The sequence below is a fragment of the Hoplias malabaricus genome, chromosome 1 (assembly GCF_029633855.1).
Source record: "Hoplias malabaricus isolate fHopMal1 chromosome 1, fHopMal1.hap1, whole genome shotgun sequence".
Classification (NCBI taxonomy): Eukaryota; Metazoa; Chordata; class Actinopteri; order Characiformes; family Erythrinidae; genus Hoplias; species Hoplias malabaricus.
In genome coordinates this window covers 37306075-37327571 of record NC_089800.1, presented here as the reverse complement: position 1 = coordinate 37327571, position 21497 = coordinate 37306075, and the positions used below count along the sequence as shown (strand labels likewise).

The 21497-nt window shown below is 42.0% G+C and overlaps 1 protein-coding gene across 1 annotated transcript; it reads left to right on the top strand.

Annotated features, from left to right (window-relative positions):
* Window positions 1–1480: 1480 nt before the first annotated feature.
* On the top strand, window positions 1481–20398 carry LOC136666554 (adenosine receptor A1-like). The gene is made up of 2 exons (XM_066644821.1): window positions 1481–1812; window positions 19741–20398. The coding sequence occupies exons 1-2, from the start codon at window positions 1481–1483 to the stop codon at window positions 20396–20398; spliced, it is 990 nt and encodes a 329-aa protein (XP_066500918.1).
* The last annotated feature ends 1099 nt before the right edge of the window (window positions 20399–21497 follow it).

The following is a 21497-nucleotide window of genomic DNA, read 5'->3' as shown; positions in this document are numbered from 1 at the left end:
TGGGACATTCATTTTGGATACTATGGTCCAAAGTTCTTAAAGTTGTCTGTTGCTTCAAGGTAAAGTGATCAGTTCCTCTCATGGTCATGAATCTTCTGGAGTAAAGTGAGTCACTTTAATGTAATTTAAGTACAAAGCTTCAGTTTTGTAGTTTGGTTTGAACAGGAAATAATTAAAAATTAATACAACTGTCAAGAAACGACAAAATGTTATTTGTTGTTTTTTATTTTTGCTTAGGGCCACATTTTGAATGGAAAGGAATCTGTCCATAAAGGAATTTGTTAGTTGATTTGTTAAAGCCTTTCGGTTTATGTTTTAAATTTCAGCAATATAGTTACATAATTACGCATGCATTTGTCAACTTTTTACACCTCCCAGACGATGTGGGTGACCACCGACTATCTCAAATTGCCATGTGTCCTCTTTTTACTTCCAGAAGGTTTCAAATACTTTCAACAATGTTGGCAGCCCTGTTATATATGTTAAGTTAGCCTTGCCATTTCAGATAAGTATTAAGTTGAAATTCAAACAAATCACAGGGTTGCACTTAGCGGCTCATTGGCCCTCTCCGAAAACCAAAATATATCACCATGGTTTAGGTCAGAGAGTGCAAAAAGAGTGGAGAGATGAGTATTGAGCCAAACATGGCAAAAACGAGAACAGAGAAGAAAGTGAAATATTACAAATCACACACTGCTGCAGACCTTGAACAGGGCTGTTTAGACAGGGTAAGAAGTGCTGTGTTTTTAACAGATGTGCTGAGGTAAAGTTGCGTAACATAAGACCTTTATCGCCAGCCTGCAAATCAAGCAGTGAAATAGCAACACCTGTTGCAACACTCTTTCAACCACTGGAGACACCTCAGTAAGCAGTTAGACACCTTTGTGTCTGACAATGTCCAAATTCCAGAATAAGAACAATAAATACAGGAGCACAGTCCATGGGTAAATCTCTGAACAAAATGTAAATCTGTTTTTTGTAAGAATGATATAAATCAGAACCATGCTATACACTAATGCCTATATGAACAGATTATATAATGCATCATAACAGCTGATATTAAGTTTTACATGTAACACTAAACATTTATGCCTTGATTTTAAGGTTTATACATATAACATAACATTTCTGAATGCATTAAAAAAGTTATAAATTATACATGTAAAAAATTCATATTTTTGGCTTTTATTAAAGAAAAGTACTCTGATTCAACCTAAGTTTTTACGAGTGGTAAAATCTTCATATATTATCCTCTTTTGAAGTCTGCAGGGTTTTTTGCAGGATCCTGTGAACATGTAATGCAAAGGTACCGTTGTTAAGGAAGTTACCCTCTACTTGCACCACCACCACAACCACATAAATTCCACCCACATTCTATGGTGTGAAAGAGCAAACTTACAGTCCCTATAGTGAACAAGCTTCCTCCAATAACAGGCAAAAAGCCAGCAGAATACTTTGAGATTCTTCTTCTTCTTCTAACATGGCTCATGTTGGAGAGGTGATGTACACTGCACTAGAGATATTCCTTGTTGTGGCATGTTGCCTGGGCAACATGCTTGTCATCAGTGCAGTGTGGACATCTGGAGCCCTCAGGCAGCCCACCTTCTGTTTCATTGCATCTCTGGCAGTGGCTGATTTCCTGGTGGGGTCAGTGGCTATCCCCCTGGCTGTGCTGGTGGATGGACGAGTGGAGACATCTTTCCATAGCTGCCTCTTCATTAGCTGTGTGGTCATCATGTTGACCCAGGCCTCTGTATACTCTCTACTGGCCATTGCAGTGGACAGATATCTGCGTGTTTACATTCCTCTCAAGTAAGTATTTACTAGAGCGAGCTGTGTTTTGAAAGCTGGATGAGAAATGGTGGTGTTTATGTGGTTAGTTAAGTTAGTTATGTTTCAGGAGATGATATTATTCTTAATAAATCTGAGCACAATCTAAAAGAGTTTACAGGGATTCAAAGTGAAACTCGAGAGGCGACATGAAATTTAGCTTTCTGAGCTGCAAGGGCCTTAAGCTGAAGTCTCCATTGTCTTTCCATTTGAGCCCACTGTTATTTATTACTATAATAATTATGATATTGAGATCGCTTTTTTTGGACTGTGCTTAAACATTGTTCTTCTGTGAAATTCTTGGCTAACTGTATGACTGAACATTACATTTTGAGCACATGACCTACTGCTGACTTAAATGTCTTACTGCATTAACATTCTGCAGTGAGGAGCTGCTTCAGAAAAATTGTCCATCTGAAATTCACAGAAAGAAAAAAACATTATCTTTAATGTATAATAAAAATTTGTGGTAAACATTTAATAGAAATATTATTGTATTAATAAAAATATTGATAATGATTATGAACTATTATATTTCTTATTAGTATTATAGTAGTAATCTAAGGCTTTTTCATATAGATTCAGAAAAGTTCATCATGTATACATCAGATAATAATAATAATAATAATAATAATATTTGTCAATAATTATAACAACACTGAAATTAAAACTCTATAATTTAACCAGATTGAGGTTTTCCACCAGATTGTATTCTATAAAAATTAGAGGAATCATCCACACCCTTGAAGAACCCTTGCTATATTCCCTCAGTGTCATCCTTTTATCAGCAGGCATTCTTAATGTAAAAGTGTTTAGAAAAGGCACAAGTAAAATAAAATTCCTGAGACTAAGTTCCACATCATTTTGGTTTCTGCCTGTTACACAAACCCCAAACTGACAAATATCAAATAAAAAGCATTTTTCCCTGAATACCACTTAGAGTGTAACTTATATTTTGCTAGTATGGTCCACGCCCTATAGTTTGGAACGGGGGGGGTGAACTCAGAGGAATTTGGGATGGAGTTCAGCGCGGTTTTGAGCGTGTGTAGAACCAGGCCCCCCGTTAGAAGATTAATTTTAGAAGAGGGAGGAGATGGGGAGGAGGTGGGAGTGACTTGATTGTCACGGAGATTACGTGAGGTTGAAGGGTATAAATAGGCCTGGGGGGGAGGAGCGTGGGCGTGGCCCAACTCCCAAAATTCTGTTATAGTATAACTTCAATTTGCTAGTATGGTCCACGCCCTATAGTTTGGAATGGGCTGTAGAGGCAGCACCGATCCTGAAAAAGTGAGCAGAAAAATGTGATGGGTTAAGATTACTATGTGAAAGGATTTGTCGTAAGTGGGACTGAAACCAGTGGCGACCGAACTCAATTCGGTTGTAAACAATGGATCGGAATGGGAGGCACCTTGGGATAATCTAAGCTGGAGGTAGCGTGTAAGAGGTTCATAGGGGCTTATAGGGGAAGGGAGTTTAAAGAGAAATATTTGAGAAGAATTGTGAAATTGGTCTGTTTTACTGTGTTTAATAGTAAAGACGAGTGTGTTTGGATCAAGTATGAGTAGGTCAGATAAACAAGGGTGAAGAGAATTATGGTGGATGGAAGACGGGGTTGTGAATTCAGAGCAACGGAGGAAGCCAAAAAACGCTAAAAGGAACATGGCTTCGAGGGTGGCATCGGTAGTTGGTGATACGTAACCGGAACGCAGGGTAGTTAGGCAGCTGTAAAGAATGTGAGAAGAGATTGGCATGCGTTGAGGTAGATGATGAGGTTCAGTTTTTCTTAATCTCCTTTAAGAAGCAAACTGACTTGGTGATGATTAGTAAACGGATGGGGAGAGCCGTAAATCAGTTTGAAAAAGAAATTAATAGCGGCTCTATAGCTTTTTAAAGTGGATGAATGAATAGAAAATTGAGAGCTATTGAATGAGAGGAATGCTGTGAAGAGTGTAGATCAGAAGAAGGGAACGGTATAGAGTGTATGTGATGGAAGCGTCGAAAGCACTGCCATCCAGTCCAGTAAGTAGACAAGGTGTTTGGTGCCAGAGATTTCAGGATTAAATCCTGGGATCTTAGAGTCAGATTGCTGAGTGTGTGGGAAAATGGAAGATGAGGTCCGAAAATGGTGGAATGGGAGTAGGATGCAGGTCGGACTGTGGGGCCAATAGCTTGAACTTCTGAAACTGGAAACGAGACAGAGAGTCAGCAATAGGGTTAATGTGACCAGGAATGTAAACAGCTTTTAATAGAAATTGATGGACGACTGAGTGCCAAGTGAGGCGGTGGACGAATGGCATGAGACTGAGTGAACTGGAGCGTCCTTTATTAATAATATGAACGACTGATTCATTATCTGAATGGAGAAGGATAACTCGGCCAGTCCATTCATGTCCCAAAGAACTGCAGCAATGACAGCCGGAAAGAGTTCGCGGAGCGCAATGGAGTCACCACAGTCTAGCGCTAGACGGGTGAATTGATCAGGCGAACCAGTGTCCCTTGTAAAAACCGCCACACCCCACAGACGGGGCTGCGTCGACGAACAAATCAACATCCTCTGGGTTAGCTAGTGCGTCATTGTAAAAGAAAAAGATGCCATTCCATCTGCGGAGGAGGAGCAACCAGAATTGTATCTCTGAAGCGCAGGCTTGGTCCAGGGATATTAACTGAGAGAGAGAGAAGAGGCTGAAGAGGCTAGGTGCAGTAAATGAGAGATGAAGGAACGACCTTGTGGGACAACACTCATAGCGAAATTAAGATGCCCCAAAAGGGAGAGGAGTTGTTGTTTGGTGACACGTCGAAGAGAAAGAAATTCAGAGAGGAATTCAGTAATGCGGGCCAGCTTGTCGTGTGGGAGTGAAGCACGAAAAGAAACTGAATCCAGAAAGATGCCCAAGAACTCAAGTGAGGTGGCGGGGCCGATGGTTTTCTCGGAAGACAAAGGAATGCCCAGGCGATGGAAAGCAGCAGTGAGAGAAGTGATGCAGCGGGCCGGAGGGGAGGACGGCGAGTCAAGGACTAAGAAATCATCCAGGAGGTGTATCACATACGGGACATCATAGACGTTAAGGAGGATCCATGAAAGAGCCTCGGCGAGTGTGTCAAAAATCTTGGGGCTGCTCTTACAGCCGAAGGTCAGTCGAACTGCGAAGTAGAACTGTCCCCGCCATTTCACCCCAAACAGGTGCCAGAAGTCAGGATGGAGGGGAATGATTTTGAAGGCGGAGACCACGTCCTCTTTAGCCAGCCAAGTGCCGCAGCCAAGGAGCTTAATCAGTGATATGGCATCGTCGACCCGAGCATAGCAGAGGGAAAATTCTGAGCTGGGCACGAGACTGTTTATTGAGGGCACAGAAGAACCGCGCGGGGCTGATAAGTCGATGACGAGCCGCTTCTTACCAGAATATTTTCGAGTGGCAACGCCGATGGGGTTAATTCGGAAAGTAGAAAATGGGGGGGAAGAATAGGGGCCCATCATAAAACCCTCCGAGACTTCTTTGGCCAGAAGAGAAGTAACCACATCAGGCTCCGATTCGGCGGAGAGAAGGTTGGAGGCATGGAACAAGGAGACGGGCAGAACCACCAAACCTGGGGAGAAACCAAACAATAGACCATCAAGGAGATAACATACGAATGCAGGGTCAGGGTGGCGCGAGAGGCAGCTTGCGAGCTCAGGAACGTTGACAGGGGTGGAGAGAAAACGGATCAGCTGTTACCGAACTTAGGCAGCCACTTGGGGCAGCTTGGCCGAGTGTGGGCTTGAGCGCAGTAGGTGCATACATGAAGGAACCTGCAGGAAGATGCAAAGCAGCCAGTGGAATTGAAATTATTGCAGATCATGGAGCCATTTAGAAAGAACAAGCGTCTACCGCGGGCATCACGGGAGCTAGAACTGGTGATTTGCTGACTGGGGGCCTGGTCAGGGATGAAAGAAAAGTTAGGGCCCGGAGTGGGCGCCTGGGTGACCTGGGAGCATGCAGAAGTGGGATGAGAAGGGTTGCCGCACAACCCACAGGAAAGTGCAGTTTGGCCAGCAAAAATGCGGCAGTAGAGCTCCAAGTCGAGTGCACCCCAGTAGGATGGAATATTCCACTGTTGCAAGCGGGCGGCGGCCCGTGCAGAGAAGAGCCGATGGTAGTAATAAAAACCAGAGTCTCCAAAAGGACTGCGAGGTCGAGGATGGATGGCGAGGTAATGGAGGATAGAGGGAAAATGCGAGTGCAAATTCGGAAGTTGTGAGGAGCTTAGAAGCTCTGTGCTCTGAAGTCTTCAATGAAAGGGTCACGTCCCCCACGTCAATGGAGCGGGGTGCTGTACAAGAAGCAATAGAGAGGACAGGTCAACGTCCGCACCTTGGAGAATCCGCTGACGAAGGGTGGGCTGCACCAGGGGTGGATTGAAGACACGAGCATTGGGAGGAGGTGCTGGAGCAGTGGTGAAGAGAGAGAATGTGGCATCGGGAGCTCGGGGCGCCGGAGCGAGAGGTTGACTTGCAAAACCTGCGGAGAGAGAATCGGTGTGATAAAGAACGGGATACTGCAAGCCCGTGAGAGGTAGGGGTTGGGATGATAAGGGTAGGGGTTGGGATGATAAGGGAAGGGGTTGGGATGATAAGGGAAGGGGTTGGGATGATAAGGGAAGGGGGTGGGATGATAAGGGAAGGGGGTGGGATGATAAGGAAAAAACAGGGTAGGTGGAAGAAGTAGTAGCAGGGAGAGAGAGAGCAGGAAGATCAGAAGCACGTAAAAGGGGGGACAAACGAGAAAAAACGGAAGTCGGGGGCAGGGTCGCGACAAACGAGAAAAAACGGAAATCGGGGCAGGGTCGGGCCCAGTAGTGCAGACAGGAGCCAGATTTGTGGCACCATCAGGGGGCACTGAGCCGGGGAGGGAGGCCCTCGCGGGGCGTCGTAGGCGCCGCGTCACAGGTGCAATGACGTCATGGCGTAGATGAGCGGGAAAGGCCTCATCCTCCGGGGTAGGAGCCGAAAACAGGGAAAAAAGGGTCCTCTTGTTGGCTGAACGAGCGAAGGGGATACCACGGTCTCGCAGCGCTCTCTGGAGGCCCGCCACGGTCCAGTCGGAGATGGACGGAGATGCGGGAGGAGCCGGATCGGGCTGTACTCGTCCGGCGGTGAAGGAGGGCTGCCGAGCGCGCTGGTCGCGGCGATGAGGTCGCTGGGGAGGAGGAGAAATCGGAGAGGAGCGGTGTCCGCGCGCAGGACCCGTGAGTGTGGAGCGAGAATGACGAGAGCGTGCGGAGGAGCTTGGAGCAGCTGAAGTGGCAGGTGAGGCAGGCACGACGACTGCCGAACGCAGTCTCCTAGTGCTGATGACCGGGGTGGCGTTGGGCGATTGAGTAGGGGAAGGAGAGAAGAGCTCGTGGTCAGAGGCGAGCAGGTCGAGATCCATGGTAGCAGTTGGCAATTCAGTGACGCAAGCAGGAAGCGCGAGACTAGCGACTTGATTGTCACAGAGATTACGTGAGGTTGAAGGGTATAAATAGGCCTGGGGGGGGAGGAGCGTGGGCGTGGCCCAACTCCCAAAATTCTGTTATAGTATAACTTCAATTATATATATTTATAATGTACCCAGGATTGCTGCAGAACTTGGTATGCAGTTCATGCAGTTACACATCAGGCTGATATGTAAATTAATACAGGTGTGGTATGATTAGACACTTGGTCTTGCCACAAGAGTACATAAAAGTGCTTCCTCTGCTGCCCTATAAAAAGGCTCGTAGAGTCCACTTTTGGGTAGCGTACCTCTTGGTGAGAGGTAGACTACAAGACGTTTCTGCAAGATGTTTCTACAAGGCACTCAAAAACATTTTACACTGACAGACTTTGGGAGGGGGCGCATAATTTGTTAAACGTTTTAGGAAGTTTTGGGAGCAGTGGTGTCATGAACGAGAAGCTTGGACTTAATACAGATTTCTCTGCCAGACTGCAACACTGCCTTGACCAGCCAGAATAACCTACAGGTGTGCAGAATCTACTGGCCCAACTGTTACATCTGGAGGCAAATGTGCTGTACATGTCATACAGAACCTGTATGCATCTATGGCCAACCGTATCCAAGCTAGAAGCAGCCCAACTGGGTACTAAAACCTCCCTTTACTTGTACATTTTTCCACAATAAACTAATCCTACCACAGTAATATTATAATCTCTTACATATATCGTCATTACATTCACACTTCTTGGTGTGGGTTTTTTTGTTTGTTGTTCTTCGCCAAAGAAATTAGGCTAGAAAACCTTGAACTCAGTCTTGGTGCAACACTTTTTTTTTAAGTGGTCCTATCACAGAGGTTCAAATGCTTATTTCCATACCCATCTCAGGTGATTTCAATGACTTCCTCAAATAAATGGTGAAACAGGGTTTTAAATAAAGGTTTTCAGGAACAGTGGACATCTAGAGATAGATATACTGTGGCAGCCGTCCAAAATTTGTTTCTTTCATAGGCCAGTACTTTTGTGCTAAACTTAGTTTACCTGTGTTTTTTCTAATGTTAGCCTACAGCATGCTGTATTCCACTGACCATAAATATGCATTGAGCATAGGGGAATGTAGCTTGAGCCAAACAGCTAAATATATATTCAAAGCTTATGTTCAGAAACCACATGAGCCACACTGAAGTAGCATTGTTAGAGCTTCGAATCTAAAATGATCTTCATTTTTCAGAAGGCATAAACAAAACAAAACACATGCATTAATTTAACTACTTCACAAGCCTTTTGTCCTCACACTAAACACCACAGGACTAAAAGCACACACCTAGATAATGAAAATCTCAGACATGTTCAGAAATGTATGCAATCATCTATTAAACAACAATCTGCAAGTTTTGGGGATTTAGAGACCTTTGTGGTGAGTGTGGTGGAAAAATCATGACAGAAAATAAGACACTCTTTGAGTCTCTGAGTCGGCATCAAATGAGACAGCATTTATTAATTAACGTGAGAGAGGGACGTGCGCGCAACACAGTTTTTCACTTCTCTGCTGACCATTTTTGATCAGCGTCTTTTTATACATGGAAAACCCTTTGAAGTACACCATCTGATTGCTTTTTTACATTTCAGTCATCTTTTACTGTATCCTGTTCACAAAACTCAGAGTTTTCCCCACCATTTGTTTCCCCCTATCTCCTGTATTTCTAACACCTTTCCAGACGTGGCCTGTGCCTCCCCCTCTATCTCCTTGGTCTGGAGACAAAGGGAGGTGTCGATATGTTATTTGAAACACACACACACACACAAGTCTGCGGTCTCACACAGAGAATTAGGAATAAAACAATTTCAGTTTACACAAACATGCGTGGCCATTGCTGATTAAATATCTCTATTGATTATGAATCATTTATATAAACAAATTTCAATCGCAATTCCCTCCTTTGATTCTTAATCATTTTTACAGATTATCTTCATCAAACAAATGTTCCAGCCCCAGGTCTTTATCTACTTCATCAGGTTTAGAGTCCTTTGTGATCTGCAGGAGCTGGTATCTCGCTTGAACCTGATGAGACAAAGTTTCGTTCACGTTCTCGTCCTTTTGGGGTACTCTTAAGGTTGTTGTTTCTTCAGGTGAGGTTGGAGCGTTCTTGCAGTGAGAATGATGCACCCGCGTCCCTCATCCTGCCACTTTCACGGCCGTGTGGGTCACTAGGAGCACTTGGTGGGGTCCAGTCCACTTGGGTTGGTTCCACCTTCGTCTGCGGAAGTCTCGTATCAACACCCAGTCACCTGGCTTGTGGTCGTGGAAGGGCTGGTCGGCTGGTTGCGGCAGCACTGCTTTCACCTGCTTAGATATGGACAGAATCGTCTCGAGACGCAATATGTTGTGAGAGAGTGGGTCAAGCAACTGGTTATCAAGTGGAGGTGGACCTAACCTCGTGTTGGGAAGCCTGCCAAACACTCTCAAAGGCACTAAGGCCAGATCTTTTCTGTGGTCTGGTTCTGCTTTGCCAGAGGACCAGAGGGATGCACTTAACCCAATTAAGGCCTGTTTGTTGTGTCATTTTGCAAGACCATTTTTAATGGTTCTATTAACCCTTTCTACTGTCCCAGCACTGGCGGGGTGGTGGCATGTCTATTTCTAGGTACTTAGTTAGACTAATGGGCGGCACGGTGGCTTGGTGGTTAGCACGTTCGCCTCCCAGCGCTGGGATCTTGGGTTCAAGTCCCATCTGGGTGGAGTTTCCATGTTCTCCCCGTGTCTGCGTGGGTTTCCTCCGGGGGCTCCGGTTTCCTCCCACAGTCCAAAAACATGGAGGGTAGGTGAATTGGTTTCTGTAATAACTGTCCTGGTGTGTGAATGAATGTCTGTATGTGTGAGCCCAGATATGGATTGGCGCTCTGTCCTGGGTTAAACCCTAGTGCCCGATGCAGTCCTCCAGGTGGACGGTCGTTTCTGGTTGAGAGAGCTGTGCGCGTTTGGCTGCCGCTTCTCGCCAGTGTGTGTGTGTGTGAATTGAGCGTTCTGAGCAGTGTAGATTGTAAAGCGTCCTTGGTGTCTAGAAAGGCGCTATATAAGTGTAACGATAATAATAATAAAATAATAATTAGGCCTGTATGTACAAATGGAGTGCCATTATCACTCGAGGCGAGTTGTGGCAGGTCCCATCTGGGGATTATTTCTCCGAGGAATGTTTTGGCTACTGCCTCGCCATCTTGAATACCAGTGGAGAAAGCTTCAACCCATTTACTGAACATGCATACACAGACCAGGAGAAACCGCTTCCCTTCTGCTGGTGTTAGTTCCACAAAATCAATCTGTCAATGGAATGGCTCTGTTGCTGGTGGTTGACCTACAGGTTGTTGCAACAGGGGTTGTTTGTGCCTGTGTGTGTTTTGTGCACACGTGAGGCATGTTGAACAAAACCTTTGGGTGAGTGTAGAGAGTCTGGGTGCATACCAATGCCTGGGTATCATATTTTATCATTCCCTCCTTTTTGTGATAACTCCCATGAGCAATAGCAATTAACCCTTTTATGTATGTTTCTGGGAGACATGGTCTGTTCGTTGTAGTGTGTACCCATACTTAATGCACCCTGATTTGGACCACTGAGCTTGCTCTGCTCCAGTGGCAGTGGATTGAATAGCCTGCAGAGTGGGTTTCTCTTGATCTGTTACAGGAAGTTGTGTGGCGGCGACCGGAGCTGTGAAAGCTGTGTATTTAGCTACATGAGTTTATAATTATCCCATGCCATGTCAAATTTCATGGGGTTTCACACACATGCATATCTAATAAATGTGATATAAATTTATTAATCAAAATGTGATATATTAATTTCTCAGTTATCACATGTTCTAAACCATGTTAAATCAGATCTTATATTAAGCCAATTTTTTGGCTCGAATCAATAATGACTCAATTCATATCAATAACTGGTAACCATTAATCAAACTGGGGATAAGATGAATCTCATTGTTAATAATAATTTTAAAATCTCAAATATTTAGAATAAAAGTCAATCAAACCATCACCAAACTCAACAAATTCGATGACAATTAATGAATCGATTTCAACAAGTTGAAATTTGAAACAAAGTATCATAAAATGAAACAAATGTAAGGTTCAAGTGAATCAAAGTGTCACCTCAATGAATCAACTCAGTGATTCAATCTGGATCAAACCTATGACTCAATGTACGGTTCAAATGAATCAAATTGTCACCTCAATGAATCAACTCAGTGATTCAATCTGAATCAAACCAATGACTCAAACCGAATCACCTAATCAAATGAATCTCGCTTTTTTGTCGCGCAGTGGCCTCTACGCGACAAAATAGGGGATTTTTTTTATTTATTTATTTTTTTATTATTTTTATTTATATAGACATGTTTGCATACAGTCTATATAAATAAATCTATACGTCATGCTAAATGCATATATATATTTGCACCAGAGCTCTGGGGGATTCCATTCAGTCTTAGGTAATCCCTTGAAATCCCATATTTCAGATCAGCATATAGATCAACACATAGAACACAGAAGCATTTTATATTTTTTTCCTAATAAATACTTCGCATGGTCTATCAATAAAATCCCCTTTATTTATAATTTTTTATAATTAGTTTCTATAATGTTATCTGATCTGCAGATTTATAGTAATTATGTAGTCAGGCAGTTAACTTAAGTTTTTAGAAGAAGAGAATACTTCCCTTTTCACTGTGTCAGTGCGTCCCATCTCAGCGCGTCCTGCCTCTCCGCCGCCCATCACTTCTCGCAGTGTGCTGTTTTTGGATTTTCATCCTCCTGAGCATATTGCTCCGGGCAGTCTCTGACAAAATGTCCCTGTTTGCCACAATTGTAGCACCGATTCACCCATGTATCTCTCTGAGACACGTTTGACTGGAAAGCTGGCCCATTGCCTGCAAATCCTCTTCCTCTGCTTTGCCCTCGACCCCTCCATTGTCCTCTTCCTCTGTCTCCTTCACGTGAAACGTTGGTGGGGGGGGGTCACAACTTGCTTTTACCATCATCGACTTGCTTGAACCAAAGTGTCTGCCCGCTTTCTTTCTTTCTTTTTTCCTTATCTCGTTCTCAGTCGGGCGACATGACTTGCAAAAACCCTCAAATTCTTCTCTGAACTTCCGTCCTCCTACTTGTAGCGGGTCGGACAGATCAGAGGTAACTCTATCATGTCCTTTTCAGTCCAGTATCCGATTCCCTCCTGCTCTCTGTCCAACGCTTCGATTTCCCGCTGCAGATTGACATAGGGACCGGGTGCTGGATGCAGGTCCACTGAGGCCTGGTGTTCCGGTGGTTGGAGGTGGTTGCATTGCCACTTGACACTTGCGGTGCTGCTGCGGCTTGGTTGTTCTCTGGTGCGGTTCTTTTCGGCGGGGCGGCATCGAGGTCAGGATCGGCTGGAAAAAGGAACACTGAGACACTGGTTTAGTTTTGCCCCTTTCCCTTTTTTTTCTTCTTCAAATATTTAATCACCGCTTGTGGGCACCCCACAGGTACTATTTTCTTTTCTTTTGCACAGTGTTTAATCACCACTCGTGGGCACCTCACGGGTGGTTGTTTCACCCTGTCCTTGATCTCATTTAAATATTTCACACTGAGGTTCCCAGTAGTCAGGAATCCGAAATATCTTATCCACAATGGGACATATGTTACACTATCAGTGCCACAATCCTGGCTCATCTGACTAAAAAGAGCCGCAGTGTGAATCTTATAATTATAATATATATATATATATATAAAATATATAGTATAATTAAAAACAAAAAATTGTTAACTGGGATTCCATCTTGCTCTCTTACTTGATTTAGTGACTCAGAGAAATTTAGCCCCAACAACAACGTCTCACCTCCCTTTATCTATTTATTCACTTAAGTAACCTGTACCTAACACTATTAGCACTCCTTCCCACGGTCCGGACCTGTTACTCTAAAAGGACGTCTAACAATTAGAGGCCTCGCTATGAGCAGGCTACTCTTTCACTACTGCACCGTCGAGCAGTACACACACTAGTTACACTGTCATGCAACTACACTTATTTCAGGACGGAGTGCTTAAAGGGAGGTGGAGGGGAATAGTTTAAACTATAATTAATCTCGAATAATTAGACTGTCACTCACCACCAATGTTTGTAGATGAGGCTTGGATTGTTAGCGGAGGGATGATCAGTCACACGGACCCCCGCGGTACTAATTTTTTTCTTCCCTGCTTTTGGGTCCAGTCTCTGCTGGAGAGCGTCCTCGGTCCGTGTTCACTGCTCCTCTCTCCGCCACAATCCGTTGCTCATCCTGCCGACTACGCCAAAATGTGGTGGAAAAATCATGACAGAAAATAAGACACTCTTTGAGTCTCTGAGTCGGCATCAAGTGACACATCATTTATTAATTAACGTGAGAGAGGGACGTGCGCGCAACGCTGTTTTTCACCTCTCTGCTGACCATTTTTGATCAGCGTCTTTTTATACATGGAAAACCCTTTGAAGTACACCATCTGTTCGCTCTTTTACATTTCAGTCATCTTTTACTGTATCCTGTTCCCAAAACTCAGAGTTTCCCACCATTTGTTTCCCCCTATCTCCTGTATTTCTAATACCTTTCCAGACGTGGCCTGTGCCTCCCCCTCTATCTCCTTGGTCTGGAGACAAAGGGAGGTGTCGATATGTTATTTGAAACACACACACACACACATAAGTCTGCGGTCTCACACAGAGAATTAGGAATAAAACAATTTCAGTTTACACAAACATGCGTGGCCATTGCTGATTAAATATCTCTATTGATTATGAATCATTTATATAAACAAATTTCCATCACATGAGCTTTGAAATTACACTGACTATTCTTTAAAATGTCTCCTTTTAGAGTGGACAAATCTGATGAGACAAGTGGAATATGCACAGAGAACTCATAAAACTCTCAGAGAGCTCATAAGATCATATACTGTTGTCATACTTATCAGTGTAATATTTGCATTTCGATTTCAAACCTCTTAAAAGAAGATGAATATTGTCACTGTCTAAAAAATAAATAAATAAACGAGAGAGAAGAAACTAAACAAATACACGCATATCCACAATAGTAATTGCTTATTTGAAGGTAAAAATTAATCACCACAAGTGAGCAAGCCAAAGGTGACAGAAGCAAGGAACCGGCTCTTTTTAGTAATTAAATGGTAGAAAATATGAATCAGTTATGCCCTAAACCAAAAGCAAAACATCATTATTTATTATGTATTAGAGATTGACCGATGGCCATTTGATTTTGAAATATCAAAATTTAAACCTTACATCTATCTACCAGGACTGTTGTTGCTGTTGTTGTATGTATGTGTATATATATATATAGTGTTTTTAAATATGTCTTTGTTAAATTTTGATTAATTTTTTGAAGTAACAATTAGCTACTGTAATCTACAGAGACACATCTGACCAACATATTTACTAAAGGTTGCAGTATGTTGGTCAGACGTGTCCCTGTAGACTACAACCCGTTTTAGATCCATATATCATTCAGATGCCTCACAGTAGCGATTTGTAACTTTAAACAATTTATCAAAATTTAACAAAGACATATTTAAACAAATTAAAGGCTGTAGTATGTTGGCCAGACGTGTCTCTGTAGACTACAACCAGTATTAGATCCATAAATCATACTGATGACTCACAGTAGCATTTTGTAATTTTAAAAATTTCTAAATTTAATGAACACGTTTAAAAAAAACTAAAGGTTGTAGTATGTTGGCTAGACGTGTCCCTGTAGACTACAACTGATTTTAGATCCCTATATCATAAGGATGCCTCACAGTAGCAGTTTTTAACTTTAAAAATATTCTCAAAACTAAATGATGACATATTTTAAGAAACTAAAGGTTGTAGTTTGTTGGTCAGACATGTCTCTGTAGACCACATCTGATTTTAGATCCCTATATTATAAGGTTACCCCACAGTAGCAATTTGTAACTTTAAAAATGTAATCAAAATTTAATAAAGACACATTTTTAAAAACTAAAGTTTGTAGTATGTTGGCCAGATGTGTCTCAGTAGACTACATGTGAAATTAGATCCATATATCATGCAGATGTCTCACAGTATCAATTTGTATCTTTAAAAAATGAATCAAAATTTAACAAAAACATATTTAAAAAAAAACTATAGGTTGTAATATGTAGACATGTAGACTACGGCTGATTTTAGATCCATATATGATACAGATGTCTCACAGTAGCAATTTGTAATTTTATAAACTGTCATTTTATAAATCAAAATTTAACAAAGATATATTTTAAAAAACTAAAGGTTGTAATATGTTGGCCAGACGTGTCCTTGTTAACTACAACCAGTTTTAGATCCATATATCATATTAATGTCTCACAGTAGCAATTTGTAACTTTAAAAAATTCATCAAAATTTAACAAAGACATATTTAAAAAAAATAAATAAAGCCTGTAGTATGTTGGTCAGATGTGTCTGTGTAGACTACAACTGATTTTAGATCTGTAAGCCATATGAATGTCTGAGACTATCAGTTAGTTTTATGAAGAAAAAAATATTTTAAATTGAAGATAGACACAGTTTTTTGTGGTATTTTGTTAAGGTATATCTCTGTGAACCACAATTTTTATTTTTTTGTAAGTAATATGGACCTTTGAGAGTAACAGTTTATTTGTTATAAATGCACTACACGTATATGTTTAAAATGGGTACATTGTTTAAAACTAAATATTCATATGTATAAATAAATAATATTGAGGAGGTTGTTAAGGTTGGTTATTGGTGTGTACCTCCCGTTTGTTGTACGTTATGTTTTGAGTCTTTATAAGTATCACTAGCTCGCTGCTCATCTATGTACATAGTCTACGTTTTGAAATAGGTTCCGCATTTTGCCGACGGTCCCTTAGCGTCTTGGGCGCCCACTGCAGCCATTCCACTATTTTCAGTAAATGTACTCCGCGATATGGAAAGATGTGGTATTTTGGCATTTGTTCTCTAATCTTGAGTGTAATACACACATTAATATGTTTTTACACAGCGAGTCTCACAGGAGCAGCCATAGTTTCCTAGATATTATTCAAGCGTTCGAGCCAAACGTAACTAAAAAAAGTAAAGAAAACAGAACAGAGCCGTTGTGTTAATTATTACGGCATATCAGCATCTCTCTCGCGCTCTTCCCGAGTGCCACATCCTCAAAGATTTATGCAAAAAATTAATGAAACATGGCCAAATTAAAAGAGGCGGCACGGTGGCGCAGCAGGTAGTGTCGCAGTCACACAGCTCCATGGACTTGGAAACTGGAGTCAAGCTATCCGCACTTTGGAAATTGACGGTCAAGCCATCCGCGCTTCAAATCCGAATGCACGTATAGGCGCGTCATTACGGTTTTTCATTGCGGAGAACACCACATCCGCCTTGGGACAGATAGAGAATCTGAAACCCACGTTTGAGCAGCCAAATAAATGCACGCAATGCTAAAATGGACTAAAATTAACAAGCCATTAGGAATATATTTCGTTTTAAATCACTTTAAAGAGGCAAAACACGCTTTGATTATTTCATATATTTACGTATTTTTTACTTTTCTATAAACACTTAACTGGCTTTGAATAGTAATCCTGGTGGACATGTAGAAATACAGATTACATTTTACTGTCATTAAACAGAGGGACCTCACTGTATAATATTTTCATGGATTTATACTGAATACCTACCAATATGGATTTCTCAAAAACTACCCATAATGCCTAAACCTTTTACTGTCATTAAACAGAGGGACCTCTTGGCTATTAACTGTATGATTTTGGTAGAATTTCACTGTATACTTTTCTCATAAACTCATACTGAATATTTACCAATATGGATTTCTCAAAAAATACCCATAATGCCTAAACCATTCCACTGCCATTAAACAGAGGGACCTCTTGGCTATCAGCTGTATGATTTTGGTAAGATTTCACTGTATACTTTTCTCATAAAGTCATACTGAATATTTACCAATATGGATTTCTAAAAAATACCCATAATGCCTAACAAATACTACTCTTATTAAACAGAGGGACCTCTTGGCTATCAACTGTATGATTTTGACAGAATTTCACTGTATATGCTTCGCATAGATATGAAAGATATTTTCTGAAGCCCATGGGAAAGGACCTTGTGCATTTTCATAACATATGACAAAAGCAGCGGCACGGTGGCGCAGCAGGTAGTGTCGCAGTCACACAGCTCCAGGGGCCTGGAGGTTGTAGGTTCGATTCCCGCTCCGGGTGACTGTCTGTGAGGAGTTGGTGTGTTCTCCCCGTGTCCGCGTGGGTTTCCTCCGGGTTCTCCGGTTTCCTCCCACAGTCCAAAAACACACGTTGCAGGTGGATTGGTGACTCGAAAGTGTCCGTAGGTGTGAGTGAATGTGTGTGTGTCTGTGTTGCCCTGTGAAGGAGTGGCGTCCCCTCCAGGGTGTATTCCCGCCTTGCGCCCGATGATTCCAGGTAGGCTCTGGACCCCCGCGACCCTAAATTGGATAAGCGGTTACAGATAATGGATGGATGACAAAAGCATTTGAGTTACAGTTGTTTTTCTGTGATGCTTGGAAGGCAGACTGCACATCTGTTTTTAAACAGAATCTGGAAATACACAGTAATTCAAGTTCTTCATAATTTTGATAATTATTAACGTTCAAGTTGTTAAGATGTTGGAGTTTGGGGGGGGGGGGGGGGTTAAAGGTGGTTCGGTATAGGTTGGAAACTAACTGTCTGGAAACTAACCTAGCTGTCTATGTTTTTGAACATAACCTACATGACAACCAATCAAATGAGAGCATCCGTCCGCTACAGAGCAACCCAGAGCACAGCATGCCATGCTTATGTAACTGCAGGGAAGAGACCACTGATGCAACAGCAGAATATATAGTGCCTTTCGAAAGTATTTGGCCCCCTTGAACTTTTCAAACTTTTGGCGCATTTCAGGATTCAAACATAGATACATGAAATTTTAATTATTTTGTGAAGAATCAACAACAAGTGGGACGCGGATAAAGCGCGGATGGCTTGACCGTCAGTTTCCAAAGTGCGGATAGCTTGACTCCAGTGATTCCAGGTAGGCTCTGGACCCACCGCGACCCTGAATTGGATAAGCGTTTACAGAAAATGGATGGGTGGCCCAAAATTTAATTTTGGTGCATCCCTATAATAAGTTTATTTAGTATATTATAATATTTCACTCTGTGCGTGGGGTGGAGGCAGCGGCAGCTCTCACAAACACAGCGTAACTGAGGAGTATGTTACTCTCAGTAAGTGACGTGTTTCGACCAATGAGTGTATATATACACGTTGCACAATTATTATCCTCATTAAACCTGTCTAATATTAACCGGCAAGAATGTCAGAAATCACTAAGGGTTTAGCACTGTCCTTACACACAGTGCTGTGCAACATGACAAAATTAGTTGTTTTTATTTTTATTTTTTTTGTCATTACTAGAATACGGTAATTTGGGTTGTAATGTATAAGCAATGAGAACTATATATATATATATATATATATATATATATATACACATATATATATATTTATGCTTATTATTATTATTTTTTTCTCCCCCTCCTCTTTGTGTAAAGCGACCTTGGGCGCTATATAAATCTAACTTATTATTATGGTGGTCCTGACCATTGAAGAACAGAGTGAAAGGGGGCAAACATTGTACACAGAGCAACAGATGGACTTCAGTTTGTAAATGTAGATGTCACGCCTTCGTCCTGTCAAGTCTGTTGTCCCCGGTCATGTGCTCTTTTTAGCACATGGCTATGTTTTGTTTATGTCCTTGTCTCCGCCCTTGTCCCGCCTTTGTTCCGCCTCCTCGTCCGTGTCATGTGTTAACCCGTCCTCGTTATCTGTCCAGGTGTGTCTCGTTTGTGTCAGTATTTAAGCCCTCTTGTCTCACGTCCTGTTTGTCGTACATTTCTCCTTTCACCTTTGTTCAGTCGTGTTGGTTCTCATTTCACCTTTGTTTTGTCATGTTCTGTCAGTTCCTGTCGTTTTGTGTCATTCTCGCTCTCGTTAGATTCCAGTTCCCTGTCTCGTTGTTTTGCTTACTATGTCTAGGTTTATCTCTGTCTGTCTAGTTCCCTCTGTTTATATTTAGTTAGTATCTGTCTCTTTAGTCTAGGTTTCCGTTTGATTATCTCTGTCCAAGTCTGTATGTCTAGTCAACTTCTGTTTATTAAAATATCCTGTGTTTTAGCGAGTGCGTCCGCCTCTGTCAGTCCGCCCCGTGATCCGTGACAGTAGAACTACAAAGCGCTACCCAAATGATTTTTTAGAATTAATATAAACACTTTGCAGGGATAGCTGTCCCCTCACTACTCCGAATGCTACTGCTTTCATAAAATAAATCTTTAGGATTGCTGCTTTAGCTTATTGATGACAGCCCAGTAATTCTAATTAATTTATTTTTCAGGTACAAACAAAGAGTCAAAAGTGTACATTCATGGGCCATAGTGGCAGCATGTTGGGTCACTGCTGCCGCGTTGGGCTGTGTTCCCATGTTTGGATGGAACAACCACGACACTGCAAAGCATAACTCCACCACCATTGTGTGCCAGTTCCTGACCGTCATACCAATGTCCTACTTGGTCAATTTCTGTTTCCTCAGCTGCCTTCTTCCTCCCATGGTGATCATGACTGCTCTATATTGCTACATCTTCTGTACAATATCTCAGCAGCTGAGAAGTGCTATAGCCAGGGCAGTCAAGACAAATGACTATTACATTAAAGAGCAGAAGTTGGCCAGATCACTGGCTCTGGTTTTGGCTCTGTTCGCAGCATGTTGGCTGCCAATTCACATCATGAACACCATTGAGTTTTACAGCCAGAGTAGCCAAGTTCCACACATTGCTTTCTATGTTGGGATTCTCCTCTCACATGCCAACTCAGCAGTAAATCCTGTAGTGTATGCTTTCAAGATACCAAGGATAAAGAAAGCATACAATATCATCTGGAGGAAATATCTCCCATGTAAAAGAGAGCAGCAAAAATGTCAAGGTAGCCAGACTGCAGAAAATAATGCTAGTAGCAATACATACAGCACTGCCAAATCTGCTTCAATTGTAGCATGAGCTGCCATATGTCATGTAGAGCTTATTTGGATGAAATGTAGCATTTTAACAGACCCTGACAGTAAGGTAGACACAGATTCAGGTTATTCACATTGCTCAGAAATATGTTCGCTCTTTGAGTTAATGTGTTCTTTACTTTCCAACTACTTAGTCATAATCCTTTTCGTGAAAATGTAACAAAGTACAGTGGAATAACCTATAAACATACAGCTGCTGGTCATAAAATTAGAATATCATGAAAAAGTTGATTTATTTCAGTAATTCCATTCAAAAACTGAAACTTGTATATTATACTCATTCATTACACACAGACTGATATATTTCAAGTGTTTATTTCTTTTGATTTGATGATTAGATTATAACTGACAACTAATGAAAACCACAAATTCAGTTTCTCAAAATTAGAATATTGAAGACACCTGGTGCCACACTCTAATCAGCTAATTAACTCAAAACACCTGCAAAGGCCTTTAAATGGTCTCACAGTCTAGTTCTGTAGGCTCCACAATCATGGGGAAGACTGCTGACTTGACAGTTGTCCAAAAGACGACCATTGACACCTTACACAAGCAGCGCAAGACACAAAAGGTCATTGCTAAAGAGGCTGGCTATTCACAGAGCTCTGTGTCCAAGCACATTAATAGAGAGGTGAAGGGAAGGAAAAGATGTGGTAGAAAAAAGTGTACAAGCGAAAACCGCACCCTGGAGAGGATTGTGAAACAAAACCCATTCAAAAATGTGGGGGAGATGCACAAAGAATGGACTGCAGCTGGAGTCAGTGCTTTAAGAACCACCGCATACAGACGTATGTAAGACATGGGTTTCAGCATCGCATTCCTTGTGTTAAGCCAGTCCTAAACAAAAAACAGCATCAGAAGTGTCTTGCAAAAAGGACTGGACTGCTGCTGAGTGGTCCACAGTTATGTTCTCTGATGAAAGTAAATTTTGCATTTCTTTTGGAAATCAAGGTCCCAGAGTCTGGAGTCAGAGAGGAGAGGCACTGAATCCACGTTGATTGTGGTCCAGTGTAAAGTTTCCACAGTCAGTGATGGTTTGGGGTGCCATGTCATCTGCTGGTATTGGTCCACTCTGCTTTCTG